This window comes from Fistularia commersonii, chromosome 12 (assembly GCF_037954325.1).
Source record: "Fistularia commersonii isolate RoL2024-O1a breed Wild chromosome 12, RoL_Fcom_v1.0, whole genome shotgun sequence".
In the NCBI taxonomy this organism is placed as follows: domain Eukaryota; kingdom Metazoa; phylum Chordata; class Actinopteri; order Syngnathiformes; family Fistulariidae; genus Fistularia; species Fistularia commersonii.
This window is the reverse complement of record NC_141295.1, coordinates 11006663-11024680: the sequence shown is the minus strand read 5'-3', so window position 1 is coordinate 11024680 and position 18018 is coordinate 11006663. Positions and strand designations below refer to the sequence as shown.

Here is an 18018-nt window from a genome sequence, read left to right as displayed (position 1 = left end):
TGTGTGCATGCGTCTGTGCCTGCGGATGTGTGTGTAGAATGGACTTGAAATGGATTTCAATTTCACCTACTGATTTGAGGCCCCAAATATATATTATATATATATTTATATTAGATTTATATTATATTCATATATATAAATTATTTCTGACATTTTACATTCTTTCTCTTTTTTTATAGTTATGGGGTTTGTTATGTTTTTTTTATGTCAAAATGACTTGTTTTCGTTGCCATTTCGGCTTTTGTTTGAGGAAAAAAGACAGGAGAAAACCACCCCTGCTTGACATATTTGAAATAAATTCAACCGAATATGAAAAACATTAAATAAATGAAAATGAAAATGAAATAATAAATAAATCAGTAGGACAGTCTGCTTCTAGTTGAGCACAGGTGGGATCATCTGGGAACTCCACACCTTAAAGTGGATGATTTCGATTACACGTGTGGAAGTATAAAGAAGAAAAACTAAATAAAAAGGCATCCCAGACTGCCATGGCGGCCCCGGGGGCAGCTGTAACTGGTTAGAAAATAGAGCTCACATGGTCACATCAGTGCCTGCTAACCTGCCATGTGACTGCAGTAATGGGCCTCTCCATGTCTGCATAGACCACTGTGTCACAAGAGCTCGCTTCCTGAAGCTCCTGCAGCGGAGGAGGAGACGACGAGGTCTTATGATCGCCACCGAGGTCAAGGGGTCAGGCGTTCAGGTGAAACCCGCTGGTCATGGACGGGGGATAAAAAAAAAGAAAAAAAAGAACACAACCCTCCCGGCAGGGAGACGGAGACGGGGTTTATTATTTATCGCATTTTAAAAAATTAGCTGATTCTGGAATTGGTCGGACAATAGAGGGGTTGGGAAAAGATCCGCCATCCCGGGCCGACTCCCCGGGGAAATTCCTCAAATCAGTTGATGGATGGAGAGAAAAGGGGAAGAGAGAGAGAAAGAGAGAGAGAGAGAGGAGACTGAACAACAGAGAGAAAGATGCCAGATAGCGTAAGAAGGATGCAGATAAGGGAGACATGCACCACGGTCAAATATTCACATGCTGGGTCACATTCTGCATTAAACTGACGTATAATTGGTGGAAAGCATTCCCACCCATGTCAATAGGCACATTAGGCTGACATGAATGCCGTTGCTTGTTTCAAATGATAGCAAACTTGAGAAAAACAGGGATCTGACATTATATGTCAGAAATGGCGAGGGCCTGGCACAAAAGCACATTTGCCTTCTCGCTCTTTCTCTTTTGATTCAAATGTCAGAGGGGAAAATGGGAAACTAACGTGAGAATTTTTTTCTGATATACACCACATATGATTTAAAATGCCACTTGGAGCTCGTGTGGAAAAAAACAAACAGTTGAGGTCAACTCTTCAGCACGGGGAATTCCGACGCTGAAGCCCCCGGCGGCTATAAATCTCAGATTCATGTGACTCAAATAATTTTGACTTCGTTTCACGCCATACTGTACAACTCATTAGGAGCACTCTCTCCTTCGTCCGGTGCCTGGAATACACGCACTCGCATCCGCGCGAGTGGCGATGTCTCCCATCCCGACGTCTTACGAGTTGCACGTGTCTGGCGAGATAGGGAAGAAAGGAAAAGCGTGAAAATCTGCCCTTCGACCCCCGCCTCCTCGCGCGAAAGTCGCAGGTGTTCATCCGCTGGTTCATGGCCTGATTTATCCGCCACGCATACTTCGTGAGACACGATGATGCAGTAACACGCCATCCCCCGGGAGGATGAATAAAAAATGATTCTGCTTTCTGACCTCTGTCACTCCTCTTTCTCCCATTTTCACCCGATGAATTAGTGCAGCTGCACCGCACTTAAATGGGTCCCCCTCTTTTTTTTTTTGCCTCCGCAAGTGTATGTGACCATGAATCCTCTCTTTGTGCTTGTTCTACAGAGTAAGCCCCCCGATCCCCCCGCTGCCTCCTCTTCTTCGTCTTTTCTATTTGGGAAAAAAAATAGGAGCTTCGGTTCGCGACGATGGCAGCGCTGGTGAAGTGGCGGCGGCGGTAGCGATGGTGGTGGAAGGTGGGGAGGTGGAGGGTGGTGGTGGCGGCGGCGGCGGCGGCGGCGGTGGTAGTGGGGGTAACTTGTTGGACCACATTCCTGTGCAGCTGTGGAGGCTGGTGCAGGGTGGGTGAGTGTAGGGGGGCAGAGCAGGCTCATCATTGCATTGCAGGGCATCATGAAAGGCCTATTGTTCGACGGGTTTGCTGTGTCCGCATCTATTTGCGACGACTCCGTTCTGACTGAGGGAAACAGGGGACAGGGGAACCGAACTGGGGTTGGAAAGTATGGATTAAAATGAATTTTATTAAAAAAAAAAATGAAATTCTTAGGGAGGCGGGAAAGAAGCAAGAATAAGCTCGACATTAGCGCCACGACTCGGAGGCAGGAATTATGCTCGAGTCTTGAGTGTGATGGCGGGGATGAAGATGGGGATGACGATGACGCACACAATGGCCGTATTCAAGACGAGGCTCCATGACGATTTTTGCCCCAAAGTCATACGTGCCAGCGCGATGTTTAGTCATGCATACATTGACTTTTTGCTGTCCCCTGAAAAATTCTACGCCGGACTGGTGAAAAAAAAATGAAACATAAAAACCCTATTATTGCAAATTAATTCCATCCAGTTGATTTCGTTTTGCCTACGTGCTTTTATTCCCTGTTTATTATATGCTCATTGGATGTAAAGGGTGCATTTTTTTCTTTTTTTCCATGAGACTCCTGTAAAAAAAAAAAAAAAAAAAGGAATGAAAATGAAAATTGGAGTAAAGCAAATTGAATCAGGATCCGGTGAACTCCCAGGTCAGGCATTTTTTATTTAGATTTTAATGGGTTTTCCTCCACTGGAGTTCAATCAGGCAATTAGTTGTTGTAATTTCTGCTGATGAGAAACTTTTAGTTTAATTTCAACACGGGCGGGGTTGGCATCGAGGGATTTATCCAGATTGTTTTCATTTTTTCATTTCCCGGCCGGAGATATGAAGAAGAAGATGGAAATGTACTTTGTAACTATTTCCTGTGCAGTCTAAGTGACTTTCACAAGTTAGACATTTTAATTATTGTTGTTTGTCTCATGTTTAAGAAAGCGAAGAAAAACATTTAGATGAAAACATACCTTTTTCTATTTATTTTGAATGTCAATCGCCAATTTCAATGTCTACAATTCACCTTAAAACCAGAAATAAAGTCATGTTTGAAGAAAGAACATCCGCGTCATGATATCTTTGTTTTGTTTTTTTTAAAAAAGAACTTTACAACAGGTAACAGGTTTTTAACTGGGAGAAAGAGGAAGAGTTTAAAAAAAATAAGGTAGAGAGGGAGTGAGCGAAGGCAGCGCAGCCGACTCCGCAATCATGAGTTCCTCTCAGAACATTTAATTAGTCTGTGTGAACGAAAGAGAAAGAGGGCCCGAGGGGCCTGAGGAGGAAAAGATGGCTACATGAAAGGGCCCGTTGTTGTCCGAGCAGAGGGATGAGATAAAAGGCAACAGGATGGAGAGATGGATGGGATATTCGGGAGGAGAGGGTGGGAAATGTGATGATTTATGACATCTTCATGCCTCGTGTCATATTTCATTAATTTTTTTTTTTTTTGTTTTTGAATACATGAATGAATATGAGAACCCACACCCGACCTCTTACCCGTGTTTGACTTAAGTGTCTTTATTGATACATGTCGCGGAGGTCAGAATCACGGAGGCGCTCCTCTGCCTAGGCGACAGGTGAGGAGAGGAGGGGACGAACCCCGTCACGCAGACCGAATTGCCGGTTTTCTCAGTGACGGGCAGAGGGGGTGCGGAAGGGTTGGTATTTAGTCACCGGAGGCGAAGTGATTCATGGATCTGACCGTCGGGAGTCATCCACGCCACAAGCACCGAGGAAAAGTCTGAGGCCGACTTTCACGTCGTCTGGTCGTCTTTGTGTGATCCGCTGTGTGAATCAGAAGACCTCCACTGCAACTAAAGATAGAAACATTTATTTTTCCTCTGGCATGTTGAGCTCCCCCCCCACACTGCCTTGTTTCTGCTATGTTTTGGATTTGAGTTGCTGAGTATTGGTGATATCAGCCTGCAGCTCCTTCAAAACCAACAAAAACAACAACAAGGGCGATTTATCTCACTCGACGTGCAAAACAAGACTCTTGACTTGACATGTAATCTTCTATGACAATGTTTTCTACATAATCTTCAGCATTATAATATATTTCTATTGAGTTTTCCCTGTTTATTGTGTGTGTGTGTTTGTTCTGATCCTTGATAAGACATGGATATCACCGCAATCATCAGAAGCTAGAACACACTTACTGAAAAAAATGTGTTACATCAGTGTTGCAGGCAAAGGAAAACAATAAGTATTTTATTTTTGGGTTAACCTCCTCTTTCAGGGCTTCACTCAGATTTGGATGGATAACTTTAAACACAAAAAATCAGGGTATCCTGTACTACTGCAGTCAAACTCCATGATACATTATACTCTAATTTCTGGAGGTCTAGTGTGAGCCTCTCATAAATTTTAGAGAGAAAAACATTGTGAGCCTGCAGTTATTGCCTTTGTCTTTGTTTTTTATTATTTTAATTTTGGATTACTGCCTTTTTAATTGGGGCTTGTGAAATGTTATTATGTGGAGCTCAAAGTTCAACAGCTTCAACCCGAATCCCCATTCACTCCTACGCCACCTGTTCTGGAAACCAATGGGGTCGAAAAATGAACATTAAGTGTTTTTTCAGTGAAAGTGGAGGCTGAGTGGCCCGTGAATGAGTTTGTTTGTAGTACACACAGCAAAAACACTGACAGAGTCAATGGCATGTAGTAGTTTTAAATAACGGCAGAGTGGAAATGTTGGAGTTGCCTCAGTTTATTAGGTCAGACATCAGTTGACTTATTACGGGGGTTGGACAAGCTGGCCCTTTCTACCAAAATTCCCCATATCAGTGAACTTAATCTTGTTTCATGTTGGCTGGCAAATATTTCCCATTATTTAAAGTCTATTTATTGACATCCGATGATGAAAATGGATTTCTTCATCTGAGGAATGAATATTTCATTGCTTCATAATGTTCATTCGTGGACATACATACATGCATACATGCATGCATATATATACACACACACACATAAATGCCTACAGGCATGCATGCACACATACATACGCTTGTCTATACTGTATATGTGTATCTATATGTATCTAACTGTACTTCACATGCACAGTATGTATACATGCATACTGTACATACATGCATACGTGCATACAAAAAGACATGCATGCTTTCATACACGGTGTATGTATGTGTATATATATATATATATATATATATACACTTGCTTTTATTTATCTGTATCTATATGTATATAGCATTACTAATCCCATACTTATACATGTATATATACATATATATGCTGTATACATACGTACATACATACATACATTCACATATACATTACACACACACTATTTCTTGATGTAGAAAAATGAAAATGATGTCTCTTCTCAGTAAATGAAAAGTAAATGTGAATGTTGAATAAAAAACTGCTGAAGTTGAATGAAAATTTCCTTTATAGTGCAAATCACTGCTAAATACAACCATTTAATTATTTTTTTTGTTTTACATTTTTTCTTTCTAAGATTGGCAAGTGAGACAGTCTGTCCTGCCTCCCATGACTGCACATCACTGATACATACTGTGTATGTATATCTCTATATATATACAGGTAGCTCTGCTTATCACATACTCTGCAAGTAAAGTATGTATGCATACACACACACACACACACACACACACACACACACACACACACACACACACACACACACACATTTTAAAAAATATTCTCGAGCCAGTGCAGTACCAGGAAATGAAATAGTTGTGAGAAAAAAAATAACAGAAATTTCAGACACAAACACACAGATTACAGGTTTTGCAGTGAATCCAAGTTTCTGGACACTTGGACTTTACAGAAATATTGTTTTTAGGTTTTTCGATAATTTCAGGGAGAAATAGTTGTTTATATTGCCTTTTAATAGGGCAGGCTTCATCTTAACAAGGTTAATAGGAAAACAGGACATTATATTTATGATCTGCATTCAAAAGCATTTTCACTTCTGATATATGGCCTAAAGGTTGTAATGCCTCACTGGATAAAAATGAACTCAGAACATGGAGGAGGGAACGGCAGACAGACAGACAGACAGGCACAAGCATCCAGAAGATGTTTGCCCTGTGGTGCTTCCCAGCCCAGTTCAAGCCAGCCTCCACTGCTGAGCTGAGCAGTACTGAGCAACACACAATGCCCCTCTGTTCCTCCAGCGAACAGCCTCACAGCTCCACAACACACAACAGCTCATTATGGAATCAAAGATCCCCCACCAGCGCTCCCAGTGCCTAAATACTGTCCCCTGCTGAGCACACACACTGTCACCAGCTCTGGTCATACTGCTCGAGGGCTCAAACAGCCAGTGAGGCCAGAAAGGGCATTACGCACACAGGGTGTCACACACATGAAAGCGCGCACACGCAGACACACACACACACACACATATGCACGCAAACAGCGCATGAAGATGAACACACACCACCTTATAAGCTGGGACTTATAGTCAGCCATTAGCCGCCTTAACGGAGGTCGCAGAGGTCGCCCAGCTGCGCTCCCTCACAGACGCCCGATGACAAGGACCGCGATGGTCCGGTTAATTAATCAGGATCCTAAAGCAGCGGGACGGTAAAGGATGGGATGACAGCGGGCCGCACCGGGGGTTTGGGGGGGACGACGGGGACAACCACCTCTCGGAGCAGAAAGAAGACGTCTTTTCACTTGCAATAAATGTTCACCAATCATTTACAGGACAGGGAGGCGGAGCTCTCGCCTTGCAAACCGTCACACATGAAAACTAATTGACCTTATTGGTCCTGTGAAGAGCGAGAAAGGTACAAGAGGCTTTTGCAATGTTTTTTTTTTTTTTCATCTGTGTGTGTGTGTGTGTATATGAGTAGACACACACAAACTCAACATCCTTTTTTTTTTTCTTAACTAATTCATGTAACATTCCTTGAAGTCACATTGCTTTCCAAAATATCATTATCATATTTTTGACTTGACATTTAAGTTGTCTTGCGTCAGCGGCTAAACAAATCACGAGCTAAAAAGCCGGCCGCAGATCCGTCTTGGTCCTTGGTCTGTTAAGTACATAGGCTTGAATAATTTGTACATTTTATTTTCGCAGATCGCTTCAAATACTTTCTCATTAATGTGTGTGATGATATCTGAACTTGAAGAAGTTTAGTGAAAGGTGAACAAGATAAACAATCTCTATCTTGTCACACGTAGCCATTAGGCATTTTCATCTAAAAACAGTACATTTTCCTGAGGTTAAGTCAAAAAAGTCTAATTGCACTTCATGTAAAACAATAAAATACACAAGTAGTATCTCAATGAGATGAAGAAAATTAAATTCAAGTTTTTGAATTTTGAAATATTCCAAATGTTAATGTTATAAACGCACCTGTCTATCTCATGGAAAAGCTACTTTTTTGACTGAGTCTATTTAGGAATTTAATGACATTGAAAGAAATGATATACTGTAATAATCAGCTTGTCAGCCAGCCTGCAAATCAGAACAATAATTTGAGCCCCAAAATCAATAAGATGCAAATGATGGTAAGTAATTATCACTTTATAGTGATTTTAAATCAGCATCCAAGAGTTGGTATGAGGAAGTCATGGAAATAAAAGGGCCTCTGCGCGTTGCAGGCTGTCAAATGGGATCATATCCTGTAGCGGCGGTTCCTTCTCCGGCTTGTGACCTCTTGTACGCAGCAGACGCCCTCATGATGTCGGCCCCCGCGAGGTGCTCGGCAGTAAGCCATCCCTTCGAGGTGATTGTTTACCGCCGCTTATGATCCTGACGTGGGAGGTGTCATCGTGATTCACAGAGGAGAAGATTACAAAAGATAATCAGCTACATGACATGCATCTGCCCGGGGAGAGCAAAGGGGATTGTCCACGGCTATTTCCTTTCACTGTCCAATCGATAATCTCATGACTCACTGGGTTTATCTTGAGATGCTTCGGAATGGCAGCTAGTCCCGCTTTGTAAACATTTCTTTTTTTTTATCTACCTGTAATAAATGTGTTACAACATGAGAATAGCTAAGAATCAATTACTGCTGAAAGAAAAGTCAGGTTATTCTAATCCTCCACGGTTATGACATCGACCGGTGTTGTATGAAACAATCCCCATGTAGAAATCGATATAGCACAGGGTCCTGAAGCACTTTTGCCGTGGTGTCACTCTCCAGCCACATGGTGGAGCTTGAACAACGGACAGAACCCATCACACTCTGATGACACACGTGTGTGTGTGTGTGTTTGTGTGTGTGTGTGTGTGTGTGTGTGCGTGAGCAAGAGAGACAGAGAGAGAGATGCTGGGTTGTCTCATAAAGTTTTTCTCCTCTTGTTGCTCCCTGTCCTTGCTCATTTTAGCATACCCATGTCATCTTTCACTCACATTAACTCTATTTCTAGCTGTCCTTCAATTCCTGGGACATTTGAATAGAAATGTCACCAGCATAAGCAATGTGACACTTGCTCCTCCTGGTCTGGGTCTTCCAAAACAGGAGTTTTAGGTTTGTTGGAACGGGTTAAAGTATTTGTCTTTGTTGTAGTGTAATACGAATATGATCATTGATCAGTGATCCTTGGGAAATTCACTTAGATTCAATCAAACATTTTCCCTTGATATCATACATGGAATATTAGCATTTATTATGGGTTTCCCTAAGTTCTGACAGCCTCCAAATTATACACAGATTCATCATCAAGAAACATTTCTTTGTGGCTAATTTATAACACTTAATCTACATCATGTGGATTGTGTGGGTATGGTTTGGTCACCAAATTCTGATTGGATTATTAAATCTGTTTATAATAGCTTAATCCTGTTTGCCGCGCAGGGGTGTGTGACATCACCACCGACCTACATTGTGTTGACAGTCAGAAGACTAAATGTCAGCCATGTGAAATGACCTGGTCTGTTTTAGTCCGCAAATAATAATGCGTTCATGCAACGACTCGGCAACCATGGAAACCCTGATTGTGTGCGTTTGATTCAAAGAACAGATAATATATGATGTTGCATCTATGAAGGTGTCTGCTCAAAGTTTCCTTTTTGACAGTGGTTAACACGCTGTGCTGCCTCTCCTGCCTGCAGCTGACCTGATGGTGATGGAGGACTAAACCTTTCATATGAGCAGCAACAATAATGATAATAATGATTTGGTTTTTTTCGCCTCACAGTAAGAGAGTCTTTCTGTGTGGTGTGCATGTTACCCCAATGTCGCTGTGGGTTTCCTCCGGGTTCTATGGTATCCTCCCACGGTCTAAAACATGCAGTAGGTTCACTGGATTGAACTGATATTACTGATATTCAGTACAGATAAAGAAAGAAAATATACATTAAAAATTATCCTATACTTATATATAATAAGTTATATAGCTTATAAAAAGGACGCCAGTATATGATATTTTTAAAGTAGAGGTAAACATAGTGAAGCCCAACAGGTCCTCATTTACAGTAGGACCTGAGATGTAACTTTACACATATTGTGCTTCAGATCCTGATCATTCAGGTCCTGACCTAAAATCACGGATCCTAATGGTGAATACTGACAATGAATTTCAATATTTCTCCCTTTCCATCACATTCGCCTAATGTGATTTTGAAATCCTACTGAAATTGGAAATGCTGATCTGAACCCCAACTGGTGAGCTAACATGCAACGACGACTGAAGCCTCAGTGCTAACCCAAACTGTTGAGGAAAACACATATTATCCATTTAGATGTTTGATCGTGCAAAGTGAACGAAAAAAAAGTTTGTCGTTGGTATGCATACAGTAAAATGGCTTTGAGATAAATTCTAATGTTACAATGCGAATATGCTTATAATTCAAATGCAAAATGGTGCCTTTATATATTGTCACTTCTTTATATTTACTTTGTACATCGTTTTAGTTCAGCTTCTAAACATTTTCATTTATTCAATCCATTGGTGTTTGCAGATCAGCGCATTCCTGCATCTAATCTGCATCGATAATGGTCCAATATTGGAATGAGCAACATTGTCGACTTGTTCAAAACTACCGCTCATGAACATATGGTAGATGTACCGTAATCCACATAAAATGCAGTAAATACATAATCAAACTCTACTTGATTATGTTGTCCTTTTTAGTTTGTGTTGGGTAGTCACTGAAAAAATGGTCAAAGGTGTCAATTTGAAAACAGAACAATTTGAATATTCATAACACGGATGTCAAGTACAGTTTGAGGTGATGGTGTTGAGCACATTACTAAATCAAAGCTTCCATGGACGAACGTGATCTGTGACTCCAAAAGTACTAGACATTTTTCCAAAATGTACTGAAGTTACTCAGTTTAGAGCAACAGGCTATGTCGCCTGTCACCTGAAGTTATGCCATTCTGTGATCCATGCTGCAAATTTGGTTAAATCAAAAAGCATTTCTCCCCACTTAAACAATAGATCAAATAAAAAAAAGTAACCCCCCCCATTTTATGATCAATAATCAAGCCAAGTATCTTATTTGACATCTGTGTCATGAAAGAGTTGCAGACGATTATGTCATGGGCTAGGTAAAATTATTCAACAATGACAATTCCAACAAAACAGTAAAAACAGTATATACTGTTTTTATTAGGTGATTTTTTTCATACAAAACACTGCACTTTTGCAAAGTGTCGGTATTGATAAAAGTAAGAATAAAGTGCTCGCTCCTCTTCTGTACAGAACATTTGGATTCCAAGTCATGGGTTAGAATTTTCCTTTACCAGATCTTGTTTTTTTTCGTGTTTGTGTATTTGTATGTGATAATAAATGCGCACATATCACAGAAACTGGTAAGGGAAAAAAAGTTTCAAAACACAAGTCTCGCATTTTAGCACATTATGAATAACTGAACAGAGGTTGTGCATTTCTGTGATGCCTCCCTTATAATATTATGTGACTTTACCTCTTATGTCAGTTAACCTTAAATGATGTGTCAATCTGACCTAATATAGTCATTTTAAATATTAAAACAAAAAAAAAGTCATATTTACAAAAATAGAAATGGGACTTAAGAGCAATAGGCTTAATTGTAGATCATACACAGGTCAGAGAGACTAAAACAGAAATGCAAGAAGTGTTTAAAAATACTTCATAATTCGTGAAACATATATGTGGATTACCATGCTTGAAAGTAGCTGTATGAGAGTTCTGGCGCTAAAGTACAGTACCTGGAACCAGAGCATTATGAGCTAAAGTTGAAATGATTTTTTGTTAAAATATTTCCTTTATTAACGGATGTGTATTGTAAAATGTGTCCTCTGTCTTTTTACTCAAAATTAGTTCAATACTTTGGTTGGCTTGCACTTAGACAAAGAGAGAAAAACAAATAAAAGGGCAGCCATTATCCATTGATTGGAGCTTCAAACTCCTGACTCCCTGCTGATGTATAAAGGTAGAGTGGGCTGTAGTCTGTCAAGGCTGATCTGATTGTCCGTGTCCAGAACACACAGCATGTCCACCATCTGCTTCTCCGCAAGTGTTTCCTTGAATCCCAAATGAATGTCGTCTCTCAACTTCGCCTCTCGGTCACTTCTAATGTCCAGGCTGCCCGACTCGTTTTTCTCGTCCTCGTCATCCCCGCAGCACAGCGCGACCTCGTTCTCATAGCAGAAAGCACTGGGAGAGTGAAGGCCCAGTAGGTGACGGGCTGCCCTCGGGGCGAACGGCGACGGAGACTTGGAATAAGTGGAGGTGGAGGATGAATACTGTCCGTCACGGCTCGTAATCTGGCTTAGTTCCCTTGCACTGCATTGTGGCGTGGATGGCACTTGGTAGGTCTTATGGAAGCGAGAATAATCCACGTGGTAGCGGCCGCCCTTCTGAAAGACCACAGGCTCAAAGCGATGACCCCACAGAATCTCCTTGGCCAAGTAGGAACTACGGGCTTGGGTGGTCATTGCGGTGGCTTCTACCATACCCTCCAGGATGACCACGATCTCAAAATCCTCTTTCTGCAGGTCGACGAGGTTTAGGTCATACAAGGGACTGTTCTTGTTGATCTCGTGGACCACCACCAGCGGCGACACCAGAAATAACCGATCGAGTCCGTCGTCATAGCCGACGTCGATGTCTGTTTGCTCCAAAGGAAGGTACTCACCCTCGGCCGTTATATGCGGCTTAATGAGCTGGGCTCTTACGTGTGCCTCAACAATGTGGCTTTTGCGCATGTTCCCCAGGCGCCACATGAGGCAGAGTTTACCATCTCGCATTGCGATGACAGCGTGATGTGAAAACAGCAAGGTCTGTGCGCGTTTCTTGGGTCGCACCATCTTTGCCATGATGGTGCCTATCATGAAAGAGTCTATGATGCAGCCGACGATGGACTGAACCACTACCGTTACCACTGCGACAGGGCACTCCTCAGTGACGCACCGAAAGCCATATCCAATAGTTGTCTGGGTCTCGATGGAGAATAGAAAGGCCCCAATAAAGCCTTGTATGTGGAGAATACACGGTCGCCTTTGGTCCTGTCCTTCCTCTATTTTGCTATGAGGATCGTCTTCCTTCATGGGAAAGTGAAGGTCAAAGTCTCCATGAGCAAGAGCAACACCCCAAAAGACCAGACCAAACAGCAGCCACGACAGCAGGAAGGTGGTGGTGAAGATGAGCAGCAAGTAGCGCCAGCGTATGTCCACGCATGTCGTAAAGATGTCAGCCAGGTATCTCCGTGGCTTGTCCTCCATGTTGTTAAACACCACGTTGCACTGGCCGTTCTTTTTCACAAAGCGGCTACGCAGGTGGCCGGTGCTCAGATCCAAACCCAGGCGGGAAGCCGGCGAAGCCCGGCTGCTGCCGTGGACGAAAGACTCGTTGGTGCCTCTCAGGGACAGAGCCATTCTCCCTTCTTCACTTCCCGCACACTTTCCGGCTCCTTCTTCATCCTGCATACAAGTCAGTGTCTGCTGAGTAAGAGGACTGTGGCCGTTGTGAAGACCCATTGCTGAGATCTTCTGGGCATCTTCATCCGTGGAAACAATGCTGTATCTGAAAAACACAGAAGGCATGGAAACTATGGGTTTAGCCCACTTTGTCAAGCTTGTTATCATTTCATTCAAAAATACCCCTGGAGATCATTCCTTTTTTATATTGCTATATTTTTCACAAGTTCCACTTTTGACAGACTTTAGAAAGGAAAACTTCTAAGGGTGTTTGGCAAACAAAACCTGCACCAGGCTTCGACAACGTGCATGAAGAAGCACATGCACTCGCCAACACACCAAGCACTTGTTAATGATGGATTCTGGACTTTTTTGGTGCGGTAAAAAGCCAAAGAGCGAGCTTCAAATGCAACTTGAAAACGTCTTCTAAATTTAATCCAACTCACTTTGGTCCAATTTAGCCAAATTCAATGCTATATATAAAACCGCCACATAGAAAAGGAAAATTAGACCTTGGTCAAACTGTATAGTTGTAGCTAACTAGACGAACCAGCCATTCATTTGTGAAACTACAATTTATGTTACTGCACGTTGATGTTACTCTTGTGTTCTTGGTTTTTGATCTAATTAAAATTCAGAGAATTGGAGAAATAAAAAAAATAAAAAGAGAAATATAATAAACTGACTATACTGTTAATCACTGAAGGACCAAGGTCTTCTAGCCTTTTCTAAACTCCTATCCAAGACACAGGAGTTTAGTAAACAGCTAGTTCTCGGTCTTCACTTCATTAAATAGTGCCTTGAAAAGGGGTTGGCGAATGAGAACTTATTCCACTTGTTTGATTTCTTATTTTACTTCACCTGTTGACTCGCACCGCTCCCATGGCAATGGTGATCATCAGGCTATGTCTGCAAGGGCAGTAATGTAGGTTAGGGCGGGCAGTTCCAACCATCAAAGTATTGTAGCCAGACAGGGAAGGGATATGAGCTCAGATCCGTCTTGGATTTATCATCAAGGCTGTCTTCTTAGGATGCATTTTCCTGGAACAAAGAAAATGAAAAAAGGAGGATTTTGTGTCATTCATTTTGATATTTTTCACATTAATATGCAAAACAGTTGCACAAGCAAATGGAAAAAAAAATGAAGAGCTACAATGGATAAAAAAGGATAATTGAAATAATAATAATAATAAGATGACCCTTTATAATGGTACGCCTCTCCCCTTTTTGTGCAAAGCTAGCCAGAGGTTTTTTTGTAATGAAAGCTTATTGATTAGGTCCATTGTAGTGGTTAGCCTTAGGGATCTTCAGGCCAACCAGGGGTGGAAAACCAGACTGCCATTGGAGGGAACAAAGGTCTAAAAAAGAGATGAATCCGTGGTAATCTACTGTTAGAGGAACAATTGATCTGATGGTTGGCCTGATGACAAGGTTGGAGGTTGATTTTGCTCGACTTATTATGTCAGCATGCCGAGAACCAGGAGAACTTAAAAGCACCAGGTTGCATAACGAACAGGTCAATTGCATGCAATACCAAAGGGCACTCGCGGTTTGAGTTTTACTGTTACGTGAACCAGTTTCACTGGCATGAATCAGTTGACACGATGGACAGACGGACGCACAAAATTCGTAATGGATTATCTTGGGAATATTTTTCACAAGTGCGGTTTAAAAGCCCACATTCAATCCTGCCACCATCGGTAATAAACGCACACACATGCAACCAGAGACACGCCGAGACACACCGGTCCTCACATGTGCAAATCTTGATGGGATTTGACGTCATGTGTGTGATGCTCCCAGAATTCTTGTCCTGTTACACCACTGACAGATGTTACAAACTGTTTGCTTATTGGCCAGATTAAGGGTGATTTTCAGTGGATTATCCGTAAAGGATAGATTATTACGTCAACACGATCACTCCTGTGCCGCAGCCGTCTTCATGATAATGCACCCTTCTCTTGTAAATGTCTTAAAGAGAATCAGCCACCGTCTGTGTTCATGAAATTTGTGCAAAACAAAAAATATATAGAATAAACTGATTATAAATCTGTCATGTAGAGTGTTATTACCTAAAACTGGGATGATTAATTTAAAACTCGGTTTTACTTAAATAATCATTGTAGGAGTTAAAAGTACACTGCCTTTTGTGATAGTTTACAGGTGTCGTATTATTTTTCAATCCCTGCAAGTATCTTTGACTCATTATGTAACACGTTTGTTGTTCACCTCCCTTTTATTTTACTTTCACTTGACAATGTAGTGTGCGAGGAGTGAAATGAGTCAGAGCCTAATGAGAAATATCATATTTAATGCATTTTTTTGCCATCAAATGATTTATTGAATGGATTTTAATGATACCAAATTGTGCTTCTAAAATTATTCTTTACTGAACTTATCAACAAGCTGAACCGTGGCGATATATGACTGGAGAGATTCAGTAATTACTGGTTGGTCATAGCTACTGTATTTGCTGTCGCCATAGGAACGTTCCTCTAGTCTATCTTCTATAAGACTGTTTGCTGTGTTGTTGGTATGCTTCTGTTCCTCAGGCACTCATTTTGTGGGGACGTTAATCTGTTCACGTCTTGCCTCTCTGCTGGGGACGAAACCCTTGCTCATTTGAGTGAGTTGCTTTTCAGGGGCAAAACTGGTTACAGATTGAGTGTGGTTGACTCATTTTGTAAAACAAAAATGTGCATGAAGAGGGGAGGGGAAAGGAGAGGAGATGAAAATGGGCTCCTTCATCATGTAAGGAAGCACTGGGAGGCAGCCAAACTCAGGTGAAACTGCAACGCGCTGCTGGACAAACAAATTATAATTATCCTCAAGTGTCGCGTTGGAGATTTGGAGAAGAACACTTCCATTGGATGCGTCTGTTATTCAAATACGTCAGACCGACATGACAGCATAATCCCATGCAGTGGAAAGGATGGAGGAAACCCTCATCAAATACCAGATTACTATGTCTGTTAATCTTCCAGTCCAAACAATATGTAAGGTGGTTGCTGTATGACCTGCCTTAAACCCTTTTTGTAATCTGAGATCTAATGATGCAAAAAGAGGGATAAGGACAGAAAGAAAGAAACAAACAAACAAAGGCAGGATGAAAGATAAGATGGATAGACAGATAGATAGATAGATAGATAGACAGACGGATTCTGTGGGGCCAACTTAAGTTCAGAGATTACATTTTTCAGAGTGCGTGATTCCTGATTAGGACAGCAAGGGCTTTACAGGTATGAGGCGCAGTGTGAGAAAAAGTACAGATTAAGATGAGGAGATTATGACATCAGGGACCGTTTCTGCATTTCCACATTCGCTGTAACTGTATTGTAGAAATTCACACGACATACAATGCATGTGTCCAAGACTTCATCTCGACAGGTGCGGAATGCCTTTTGATGATATTTCAAGTAACCATAGCAACACCCCCCACCACCAAATAAATCTCACAGGAAAGAACGGAGAGTTGTTTTGAAAATATTCAAAAATGTTCAAACACACCAGCCTTCATGCATTTCCATCCCTCAAGGAACATACGCATCAGTCCATTATTAATAACTTACAGATTGAGTGAAATGTATAATGTGTTGTGGTTATGTGTTGTGTTTTAATAGCGTACAAAAGCCCTTAAATAGTCAAATTGCGGATAAATCACATCTTTAAGATCGAAAATACTACTTGTATGGTGTACTGAGAAGCAGTTCTATCCATAAAGTCTTCAGTTTCACTCATGCAAAGCACTAAATAGAATAAACATTTCTCTAATTTCTGATAAAAACACATTCAAATCCATAATGTGAATTTCAATCACAAATCATTGTATCAAAGTTTCTATTAAATGAGTACAACTCGAAAGCCACCCGCCCAATAGATATTTTCCATCCCGGGCCACGCGGTTCACGGGCATGGCATCGTAAATCCCAATTGATCGATCAAACTTTGCACCCACAAGTTATGAGCAGGCAGTTTGTAAACTTAGCATCAGCTGTGACGTATGTTGGTTTCATTGAGGCCACAGGAGCTGTCCGGTGCTGAAAATCAATCCAAAGCCTGCAGGAGTTATTGACAGTTGAGCGCGCGCGTGGGGGAGGTGGGTGAGAAAGCTGAACCGTAGCCTAACCTTGAAAGTGATTTTTGGCCATTAAAATACTCCCCCTCGGTCTGTTTACGCTCGCATGTGTCACAGTCGACTTACTCACCCACATGAACGTTTCGCCCCGATTATCGATCGGGGTTTTCCATGAATTGAGTTTGTAAGAAGCGGGGGGCAGGGGATCTTTACCGGGTTTACTGTGAATGAAATTTCTTACTTAACCCTCTTTTTTAATCTGGGTGTTGGAAGCTGGGCCAGGGGAAGTAAACAAATGGAGCAAAGACTTTTCTACACTTCTGCACTGAACACTGCATGCTTAGATTATCAATAATTACAATTGACAGAAATGAGCAAATGAGCAGTGTAATAATGAACATATAACACTTACCTTGTAGTAACTACACACCAATATCCTTTGGAAACCAGCATTGGGTTCTTCCACTTGGCCGCTGACTTGGACTCTTCCTCCTCTTGGCCCTTTTTTTAACGAACGAACACCTTTTCCGTATTTTTGCTCCGAGATTCCCCCTGTGCAAACTTGTTCGTGTTTCCAGGCTGAGCTTGGTCTTGATGCTCCATTGCGGTGAACAGAGTCGCTCCTGCCTCCGCTTCGCATCTGCCCCGGTCTCTGCCAGTGTGTGTGTGGGAAAAAAGAGTGAGGGAGAGATAGAGGGAGAGAGCGAGAGAGAGAGAGAGAGATCTGATTATGTACCTATTTATATGCTATTGTTTTCACCAGAGTGTGGCGATGTGGATTGTATAATTCAGACCCACTCACACAGATGATTGAACCGACGCCCCCCTTTTCCCCCCCGCTGAAGAAAAATTCCTATAAAGAAGTGAGGACATATTTGTGTTGTATAAAGTAGGTCCTTCGTAGGCTCTTCGCTTTAGATATGTT

The 18018-nt window shown here is 41.7% G+C and overlaps 1 protein-coding gene across 1 annotated transcript; it reads right to left on the bottom strand.

Moving 5' to 3' along the window:
• Nucleotides 1–10726: 10726 nt before the first annotated feature.
• Nucleotides 10727–17732, bottom strand: LOC147228790 (ATP-sensitive inward rectifier potassium channel 12-like). Its single transcript, XM_086157024.1, has 3 exons — nt 17506–17732; nt 13880–14059; nt 10727–13124 (listed from the first exon to the last, which is right to left on the bottom strand). Exons 2-3 carry the CDS (start codon nt 13969–13971, stop codon nt 11501–11503), a joined length of 1716 nt encoding a protein of 571 aa, XP_086013150.1. The 5' UTR covers nt 13972–14059; nt 17506–17732; the 3' UTR covers nt 10727–11500.
• Between the last annotated feature and the right edge of the window lie 286 nt (nt 17733–18018).